This window comes from Micromesistius poutassou (genome assembly GCF_964030765.1).
Source record: "Micromesistius poutassou genome assembly, chromosome: 15".
Lineage (NCBI taxonomy): Eukaryota > Metazoa > Chordata > Actinopteri > Gadiformes > Gadidae > Micromesistius > Micromesistius poutassou.
Genome location: NC_140285.1, coordinates 2,121,918 through 2,133,137, shown reverse-complemented (window position 1 = coordinate 2,133,137; position 11,220 = coordinate 2,121,918). Strand labels below are relative to the sequence as shown.

The 11,220-nt window shown below is 51.5% G+C and overlaps 1 protein-coding gene across 1 annotated transcript; it reads right to left on the bottom strand.

The window, feature by feature from the left end:
* Nucleotides 1-4,312: 4,312 nt before the first annotated feature.
* LOC311359696 (leucine-rich repeat neuronal protein 1) lies at nt 4,313-9,690 on the bottom strand (the record flags this gene model as incomplete). The annotated part of the gene is made up of 11 exons (XM_084479752.1): nt 4,313-4,810; nt 5,076-5,207; nt 5,352-5,509; nt 6,063-6,493; nt 6,817-6,939; nt 7,101-7,223; nt 7,331-7,573; nt 7,692-7,876; nt 8,119-8,220; nt 8,960-9,102; nt 9,609-9,690. The coding sequence occupies 11 exons, from the start codon at nt 9,688-9,690 to the stop codon at nt 4,313-4,315; spliced, it is 2,220 nt and encodes a 739-aa protein (XP_084335878.1).
* Between the last annotated feature and the right edge of the window lie 1,530 nt (nt 9,691-11,220).

The following is an 11,220-nucleotide window of genomic DNA, read 5'->3' as shown; positions in this document are numbered from 1 at the left end:
TTGCAGCGCCGCGTTTCACGTCGGGCCGTCAGTCGTTCTGCCTAGCAACCAGCCTCCTGCTAAGCAACCAGATATGAAGAACAAAGGATTATTATTATTGTTTATATATTGTTTTTTTATTGTATAAACTATCACTGTTATTAAGGATTCTTATTGTTGTTATCATACAACCACAAAGACTATAGGCTATATTTAAATGTAAAGCCTACAAGTACACGATACCTTTCAATCTAACTAGTTCATTATGCAGTCAGACTTAACGGCTACTGCTCATGTTAACCGCTATGTTAGTACTGAAGCACTGTTAACTTTGGCTCAAATATAACAATTATAATAATACCTAAACCCTAGAATAACAATAGGGCTCTACAGATGGTCTGGGAATAACTAATAATAATAACTAATAATAATAACTAGGACTGCTAGCAGCCACAGAGGTATTCAAAGCAACCAGCCCTCATGACCCCTCACCCCCCTCATGACCCCTCACAGCCCCTCATGACGCCCTCATGACCCCTCACCCCCCTCATGACCCCTCACAGCCCCTCATGACGCCCTCATGACCCCTCACCCCCTTCATGACCCCTCACCCCCCTCATGACCCCTCACACCCTCATGACCCCTCACCCCCTTCATGACCCCTCACCCCCTTCATGACCCCTCACCCCCCTCATGACCCCTCACCCCCCTCATGACCCCTCACCCCCCTCATGACCCCTCACAGCACTCATGACCCCTCACCCCCCTCATGACCCCTCACCCCCCTCATGACCCCTCACCCCCCTCATGACCCCTCACCCCCCTCATGACCCCTCACCCCCCTCATGACCCCTCACAGCACTCATGACCCCTCACCCCCCTCATGACCCCTCACAGCACTCATGACCCCTCACAGCACTCATGACCCCTCACAGCCCCTAAACTACTTACCCCTCGCGCTCCTCATGACCCCTCACAGCCCCCCATGACCCTCATGACCCCTCACGGCCCCTATGACCCCTCATGCCCCTCATGACTCCTAATGGTCCTCTTGACCCCTCATGACTCCTAATGGTCCTCTTGACCCCTCATGGCCCTCATGACCCCTCACAGCCCTTAAACTACTCACCCCTCATGACCCCTCACGGCCCCTCATGACCCCTCACGGCCCCTCATGGCCCCTAAACTACTCACCCCTCATGACCCCTCACAGCCCTCATGACCCCTCACGGCCCCTCACGGCCCTCATGACCCCTCACGGCCCCTAAACTACTCACCCCTCATGACCCCTCACGGCCCCTCACGGCACTCATGACCCCTCACGGCCCTCATGACCCCTCACAGCCCTTAAACTACTCACCCCTCATGACCCCTCACGGCACTCATGACCCCTCACGGCCCCTAAACTACTCACCCCTCACACCCCTCGTGACCCCTTACGTCCCTCATGACCCCTCACTGTGACGTCACGTAATGAGACATCATTTAGATAGCGATACAAAACGCAACACCCAACTTAAGGGAGGTGTTCTCTGTATGCAAGGCGGGCTTCCAGTTCCTGCAACCTTCTGAAGTGGACTTGTGATCGACTTTCTGCATTAGTGCTTAGCTAAGAATTTATTACAATGAACATTATAACGTCATTGTTGTTATTGAGCCACAACTTTGCACACTTCTGAGGGGTATATGATATGATATGATATATTATATAAAATATGAACATGTTTTGATAAATACTATAAACATATGATATATAATATTAACCTATATTATGATATATAATATGAACTATATTATTATGTATAATATGAACACATGATATATTATATGAACACATGTTATATGATATGAACATATGTTATGATGAATAATATGAACATAAGAGGTATATCTGAATGTTTTATATAAAATAGGAACATATATGATATAAAATGAACATGTTATGATATATGATATGAGCAGCAATTCTCAGGATTCATGTGTATTGTTTTTATTATATCAAGGTGTTCAATGCTCAGTGTCTGTGGTGCATATGGATAACATTTAGATTTATGACACACCCTTAAATTTCAGTTACAACTGGTGTTTTGATAATCAGAACAACAGTAGAGTTCAAATATAAAGCAGTTTACATTTGTACAAAATACCCTGCAGGTTGGATCGAGATGAGGCAGCCGTCTTCCCCCGTCCCGCCACCAGGGGGGCGGGGACTTGCCCGATAATGTTCCTATGAATTCACAGCGTTCGCATATCGAGAAACAAGTGGTAGACCTAGTTCTCACCAAGGTCCGCATGGTGAAACAAGTGGTAGACCTAGTTCTCACCAAGGTCCGCATGGTGAAACAAGTGGTAGACCTAGTTCTCACCAAGGTCCGCATGGTGAAACATGTGGTGGACTTAGTTCTCAACAAGGTCCGCATGTCGAGAGGAGTAAGGAGTGACAGTTTAGTGGTGAGATCTTCCTCTTATTCCAGAGTGACAGCAGGCATCAAAACACCATGCCTGTGTGTGTGTGTGTGTGTGTGTGTGTGTGTGTGTGTGTGTGTGTGTGTGTGTGTGTGTGTGTGTGTGTGTGTGTGTGTGTGTGTGTGTGTGTGTGTGTGATCCGTCATACAGTGTTTAACAGAAAGAAAAGCTAACAAGCATGTAGCTAATGCTAACAAGCCTGTAGCTATTGCTAACAGCTTCAGCAAACAGCAGCATGTAGCTACTGCTAACAGCTCTACCTAACAAGAGACGGTCGCTTATGCTAACAACTCTAGCTAACCGTAGCTTATGCAAACATAAGTGCTTTCAGTACAGTATTCCAGTGGCGGTGGTTAGCAGCTCTAGCACACATTTCCAATCATAAAGCATGTATTAAAAAAGCAAAAGAATTTTGATTACAATAAAATATAGTTTTAAAATTCCCCAATTACACGTTGGATGTGGTTGATCAAAGACTGAGGGGTCATGGTTGAAATCAATAATATAACCTCAAGGCTAGGGTTATGTCAGGTAGAGTCGACTAGGGTTATATAGGGTCAAGTAGGGTAAACTAAATGTGGTAAGGTAGCATAGGGCAAGCTAGGCTAGGGTAATGTGATAAAGTAGTCTAGGGTAAGGTAGTCTAGGGTAAAGTAGGCAGGGTAATGTGGTAAAGTAGGCTAGGGTAATGTGAAAAAGTTGTCTAGGGTAAAGTTGTCTAGGGTAAAGTAGGGTACGGTAATGTGATAAAGTAGGCTAGGGTAAAGTAGGGTACGGTAATGGGGTTAAGTTAGCCCAGGGTAAAGTAGGGTTTAGTCCAACACAACAGTGCAAAAGCATGCAGAATCACTGGCTGTGTAAATCAACTACAACCTTAAACACAGAACAACCAGTTGGTGTTGAATAGCGAGTGCTCTCTGGTTGGACCAGAAAACAATGTTTACAGTGTTTACGATGCAGAAAGGTGTGTCAGGGCTCCACTGTACTCTGGGACTCTGAGAGCAGCGGGAGTTTAGTGAACTTGACATCCAGAGGTGGAGTTTAGTGAACTGAACATCCAGAGGTGGAGTTTAGTGAACTGAACATCCAGAGGTGGAGTTTAGTGAACTGAACATCCAGAGGTGGAGTTTAGTGAACTTGACATCCAGAGGTGGAGTTTAGTGAACTTGACATCCAGAGGTGGAGTTTAGTGAACTTGACATCCAGAGGTGGAGTTTAGTGAACTTGACATCCAGAGGTGGAGTTTAGTGAACTGAACATCCAGAGGTGGAGTTTAGTGAACTGAACATCCAGAGGTGGAGTTTAGTGAACTGAACATCCAGAGGTGGAGTTTAGTGAACTGAACATCCAGAGGTGGAGTTTAGTGAACTGAACATCCAGAGGTGGAGTTTAGTGAACTGAACATCCAGAGGTGGAGTTTAGTGAACTGAACATCCAGAGGTGCCGAGTGCAGCCACCCGGTTCAGCTCATGTAAACAACATGGGAGTAGTAGTAGTACAGGCATCACCAGGGAATTACCCCGGCAACGCCACAGCATCACCATGGGATGACCAGGGCATTACCACGGTAACGCCACAGCATCATCATGGTTTGGCAGCATCATGCATAGCGATGTGTGTGTGTCTCCTGTCTGTCTGCTCCTGTCCATGTTGCTCCGGTCTGTGTGTCTCCTGTCTGTCTGCTCCGGTCTGTCTTTGTGTCTCCTGTCTTGTCTGCTCCTGTCTGTCTGTGTGTCTCCCTGTCCGTCTGCTCCTGTCTGTGTGTCTCCCTGTCTGTCTGCTCCTGTCTGTGGGTCTCCCTGTCTGCGTATCTCCTGTCTGTCTGCTCCTGTCTGTGTGTCTCCCTGTCTGTGTATCTCCCGTCGGTCTACCAGAGGTAGGTCTTGGACGTGTCTATGGGCGCGCCTCCCTGCTCCTCCTCGCGCTCCTTCTCCTTGTCGGCGTCGGCGTCCCAGAGCGTGATGAGGGGGGGGTAGAGCTCCTTCAGCGGGATAGAGGAGGAGGACGAGGAGCTGTGGAGGTAGGTCTTCAGGGAGCAGCTCTTGGAGCGGAGACGGCGGGCCATGACTCCTCCCAGGAGGAGCATGAGGAGCAGGGCGAACAGGGAGCCCGTCACCGCCGCCATGGCAACGCTGTTGCCCGGGGAGACCACCAGCGCCACGGCTAGCCCCGCCTCCCGGGTGGTGACGTTGACACAGGCGGTGTGGAGCGGGGGAGGAGGGGGCGAGGACGGGGAGGGAGGCGCAGGAGGGGAGGGGGAGGGAGGAGGGAGGAGAGGAGCAGAGGAGGAGACGCTCAGACACACGTGGTAGTCGGTGGCGGGGAGGAGGTGGGTCAGGTTGTACTCCTGGACGTCCACCGGCACCTGGAGAGGGAGAGGATCCATAGTATTGGTTATTGATCAATAGTATTGGTTATTGATGGTACCGTGGTCGTGGAGCTGATCAATAGTATTGGTTATTGATGGTACCGTGGTCGTGGAGCTGATCAATAGTATTGGTTATTGATGGTACCGTGGTCGTGGAGCTGATCAATAGTATTGGTTATTGATCGGTTATTGATGGTACCGTGGCCGTGTAACTGATCAAAAGTATTGGTTATTGAACAATAGTATTGGTTATTGATGGTACCGTGGCCGTGTAGCTGATCTGAGCGCTGTCGATGTGCACACTGGCACTGGTCCAGCGTGGGGGGCGGGGCAACACCTCCTGGTGGGCGGAGCCTCCAGACCCAGCAGCTGGTTGGCTGGAAAACAACTTCCACTCCAAAAGAACAGAGTGGGACCGGACCACCTTCACAAAAACACACACACACACACACACACACACACACGTTAATACTGGAACTAACTAGCCCTAATCTGACCAGTGCTAACTGGAGGAGCAGGATCGGGAGGAGTTATATACCTTGGCCTGGAGGACTAGGGAGGCGACAGAGTGGGAGGAGTTCCCCCCCCAGGACTCCTCCACCCCGGGGCCAGAGCCACGCCCCCTGGAGTCCACGAACACGGAGACACTCCTGGTGTCAGCCCCCTCCACGTTCCACGCTACACAGGTATACAGGCCTGGGGGAGGGGGGGGGGGGGGGGGCGGGGGGGCAGTGAGAGAGACAGAGAGACCAAACAGGTTAGTCGCCTACTTTACAGTCATACCAGATCCATTATGGTAGCCATGACGACTGCAGGTACCAGCGTCTGATTGGTCGAGATGCTCCATAACCAGAGCTCCTGACGTGGACACACGATGTCTCCTCCTCCTGATTGGTCCAGAGCTCTGCAGCGACGCCCCTGCGTCCGAGCTCACCTGACAGGACAGACACACATCAACCTACTAACCAGGACTCACCATCTCTACTAACTAGCTCACCTGACAGGACAGACACACATCAACCTACTAACCAGGACTCACCATCTCTACTAACTAGCTCACCTGACAGGACAGACACACATCAACCTACTAACCAGGACTCACCATCTCTAGTTCAACTAGTTCACCTGACCTACTTACTTAATCCATCACCAGACTAACCAGGACTATGACCATGAAACAATGCTAAGCACCATCACCTGGTCTACAGAGGGACTGGGGTACACCTGGCCTCTAGTGGGACTGGGGTACACACCTTGTCTCCGGTGGGCGTGACCCAGTAGAACTGCGGGGCGGGGTCGGCGCTGGCCCAGCAGGGCAGCGTGATTGGCTGTCCGGAGCTGAGGTTGAGGACGGGGGGGAAGGAGAGAGCGGAGACCTGCGGCAGGCAGCTGTTCCCGCTGGCCCCGCCCCCCGCGGACCCCCAGCCAATAGAAACCACCTCCTGGAGCTCACGGCCGAGCAGCTGGGGGGGGGAGGAGCAGGTGGTGAGGGGGCCATCCAGCAGCTTGACGGCTGATTGGTTGCCGAGGTGGGGGCCCCAGGCGGCCAGGCAGTCGCACCGCAGGGGGTTGGAGTGGAGAGACAGCTCCTCCAGACCAGGAAGGGACGTCAGCAGCTGGTTGGACAGCAGGCTCAGCTGGTTGCTATGCAACAGCAGCGTCCGCAGGGAGGGAAGACCACTAGGGAGCAGAACACACACACACACACACACAAGCAAGAACGGTAAAGAGACAGGTAGAGATACAGGAAGACAGGTAGAAGGTAGGGAGACAGGAAGACAGGAAGAAGGTCGGGAGACAGGTAGAGATACAGGAAGACTGGGAGAAGGTAGGGAGACAGAAAGAGATACAGGTAGAAGGTAGGGAGACAGGTAGAGATACAGGAAGACAGGTAGAAGGTAGGGAGACAGGTAGACAAACAGGAGGAGAGACAAAGAAGGTAGAGAGACAGACAGATATAGAGACAGACAGGTAGAGAGACAGACGGGTAGAGAGACAGGCACCTGAAGGCGTGGGGGTCTACGGACACCAGCCCTGGGTTGCTGTAGACCTCTAGCTTCACCATCTCTGGGAGGTTCTGGAAGGCGTCGCGCTCCACCGCCACCAGCTGGTCCATGTAGTTCAGACTGGAGCGCAGGGAGACGTTACACCACCCAAACACCACCCTAACACCGTCATCACACCACCATCACACCCCAACGACACCCTCAGACCACCCCACCACCACCCTCATACCACCCCACCTCCACCATCACACCCTCTCACCGCCCTGACCCGGAACACCCACCTGAGCTCCTCGAGGTGGAGCAGGTCCTGGAAGTCCCCCGGTCCGACCCGGGAGATGGGGTTCCGGTTCAGGTCCAGGAACTTGAGGTTCTGCAGCATGCTGAGAGCCTCGCGAGGAACCCGTCTAAGAGACCGAAGAAAAACCACTCACTTCATCGCTTCATTACGGAGTGGTAAATGGTTAATTGTTAATTGGTTAATTGGTCAGTAAGTGAGCTGCAGCGGCTATACCTGAGCTTGTTGTCGTAGAAGGAAAGGCTCTCCAGGTAGTGGAGGCCCAGGAAGGCGGCGGGGGGCACCTCCTCCAGACCCATGCCAGCCAGGACCAGGCTGTGGAGCCGGGCCAAGGGCTGGAAGGTGCGCTCCTCCAGACCCAGGATGGGGTTCTCCCCGATCATCAGGATCTCCAGGGACGGCAGGGACTCGAACCAGCGCCGGTCGATGGCCACCAGGCGGTTGGAGTTCAGATGGAGCCTGGTGGAGCAGATCAAAGGGATGTGATGGAGAGGTGGTGTAGATTAAAGTGATGTGCTGGAGAGGTGGTGTAGGTTAAAGGGAGGTGTTGGAGCGGTGTTACGGGTGGAGCAGAAACCTGAGCAGGCTGGTGAGGCCTGAGAAGGCGTGCTGGGAGATGGAGTTGAGGCGGTTGTGGTTGACGTAGAGCTCCTCCAGGCTGGAGAGGGTCCGCAGGCTGAAGTCCTCCAGACCCTCCAGAAGGTTCTCCTCCAGATACAGAGTGACCAGCTGCTCCAGGGAGCCCAGACCCATATCCTGGACCTACACACAAAAATACACACACACACACACATGGAGACCCCAGACCCATGTCCTGGACCTACAAACACACACACATGGAGAGCCCAGACCCATGTCCTGGACCTACAAACACACACACACACACACACACACACACACACACACACACACACACACACACACACACACACACACACACACACACACACACACACACACACACACACACACACACACACACACACACAGACAGACAGACAGACCTGTGTGAAGTGGTTCTGCGACAGGTCCAGCTCCGTCAGGTTGTACAGGTTCTGCAGCTCACCACTGATCAGAGAGATGTTGTTACTCTGAAGAAGCAGCACCTGAAACACAACCGACAACTTAGAACAAATAACCAATTTACCAAGCTGCCAATTAACCAATCATCAAACAGATGGGTGGTTAGTGTGTGTCTCTGTCTGTGTGGTGTACCTGTATGTTGGGTGGTGTATTTGTGTTGGATGGTGTACCTGTATGTTGGGTGGTGTATCTGTGTTGGGTGGTGTATCTGTGTTGGGTGGTGTACCTGTGTGTTGGGAGTTGTACCTGTATGTTGGGTGGTGTATCTGTGTTGGGTGGTGTATCTGTGTTGGGTGGTGTACCTGTATGTTGAGTGGTGTACCTGTGTGTTGGGAGTTGTACCTGTGTGTTGGGTGGTGTACCTGTATGTTGGGTGGTGTATCTGTGTTGGGTGGTGTACCTGTATGTTGGGTGGTGTACCTGTATGTTGGGTGGTGTATCTGTGTTGGGAGTTGTACCTGTATGTTGGGTGGTGTATTTGTGTTGGGTGGTGTACCTGTGTGTTGGGTGGTGTACCTGTGTGTTGGGTGGTGTATCTGTGTTGGGTGGTGTATCTGTGTTGGGTGGTGTACCTGTATGTTGGGTGGTGTATCTGTGTTGGGAGTTGTACCTGTATGTTGGGTGGTGTATTTGTGTTGGGTAGTGTACCTGTGTGTTGGGTGGTGTACCTGTGTGTTGGGTGGTGTATCTGTGTTGGGAGGTGTACCTGTGTTGGGTGGTGTACCTGTGTGTTGGGTGGTGTATCTGTGTTGGGTGGTGTACCTGTGTGTTGGGGGAGATGGTTGGAGGGACGTGGTGGAGGCGGAGCTCGTTGCAGTCCACCGTCCGGGCCTGGTGGTACACGGACTGGGGCGTGTACCAGGGGCGGGTCTCACACACGCACTGGGCCGGGCAGCCGGACCCCCCTGAGGACCAACGCACATCAGACTAGACCACCTCCTACACTAGACTAGACCACCTCCTACACTAGACTAGACCACCTCCTACACTAGACTAGACCACCTCCTACACTAGACTAGACCACCTCCTACACTAGACCACCTCCTATACTAGACTAGACCACCTCCTACACTAGACCACCTCCTACACTAGACTAGACCAACTAGATACGATTATACTAGATTAAACTAGACTGGACTTGATTGGTTTAGACTTGATTAGGTTCAACTAGATTAGACACAACTACATGAGATTAGACCAGCATAGACCAGATTGGACGAGACTAGAAGAGACGAGACTAGACTAGACTAGACTAGATTAGGCTAGACCAGGGAGGACCTTCTGGTCTCAGTGGCCTCAGTCCAATCAGCCGGTCAGTTCACCCGTTCTGAAGCGTTCCTCTGACCCTGAATCGGTTCACTCAGCTCAGCAGGTCCACACTTACTAACACCTGATGATGTCACTTCCTCACCTGGGAGGAAGTCGTCTCCACTGGCGCCCAGCGAGGACGTCATGACGGAGAGGAGAGCGAGGGTGAGGACGTGTGATCCCATCGTGGAGCAGGAAGAGGAGGAGTCTGAGTAGAGAAGACCAGCTCTGAAAGGACAGAAAGTAGATAAAGAGTAGACTAGATGTTTAGATCAGGACCTGCAGATGATGGTGACCTGTCCAGTAGACTAACTAGATGTTTATATCAGGACCTGCAGATGATGGTGACCTGTCCAATAGACTAACTAGATGTTTAGAGAGAATGCGGGGGAGTTAAACTGAAGTGACTGGCCCCTCCTCTTCCCGTCTCCAGCCTGCGACTGGATGGAATATTTATGACATCTCCATTATTTAACAAGCTGCCTGACGCTCGTTAACTCCTCAAAGCCCTGCAGGAGCAGCTGTGATTGGAGGAGCACACACACACACACACACACACACACACACACACACACACACACACACACACACACACACACACACACACACACACACACACACACACACACACACACACACACACACACCTTAATGACCTGTCTCTGGACTGTCTAACCCCTACCTGCTCTTTATTGATCTGTCTCTGTACTGTCTAACCCCTACCTGCTCCTTAAGGACCTGTCTCTGTACTGTCTAACCCCTACCTGCTCTTTAATGACCTGTCTCTATACTGTCTAACCCCTACCTGCTCCTTAATGACCTGTATCTGTACTGTCTAACCCCTACCTGCTCTTTAATGACCTGTCTCTATACTGTCTAACCCCTACCTGCTCCTTAATGACCTGTCTCTATACTGTCTAACCCCTACCTGCTCCTTAATGACCTGTCTCTATACTGTCTAACCCCTACCTGCTCCTTAATGACCTGTCTCTATACTGTCTAACCCCCACATGCTCCTTAGGACCTGTTTCTGAAGTCACTATATGTGTATCAAAGTACAAGCCTAGACGTGCAGTTCTGCGGGACACACACACACACACACACACACACACACACACACACACACACACACACACACACACACACACACACACACACACACACACACACACACACCAAGCGGTAACCGTTGAATAAGCGTTAAATACCTACACACCTTATCTACACACACACACACACACACACACACACACACACACACACACACACACACACACACACACACACACACACACACACCAAGCGGTAACCGTTGAATAAGCGTTAAATACCTACACACCTTATCCAGACACACACACACACACACACACACACACACACACCTGATGCAAGTACACAAAAAACTCCCCCCCACACACACACACACACACACACACACACACACACACACACACACACACACACACACACACACACACACACACACACACACACACACACACACACACACACCTGATACACATACCGTCCTACCGTCCGAGCCGCACGAGGTTCAGCGCGTCTTCCCGCTCTCGGAGGCAGAAGTCATGTAGAGGTCGAGTCCTCTCAGATCATCTTCCTCGGATATGATGTGATGTTGTTTATATTCCTCATCTCTCCCCGCGCCAACCTCACCTTGTATCCGAAGCCTCCCTCGCGCGCAACACCACCGCTGT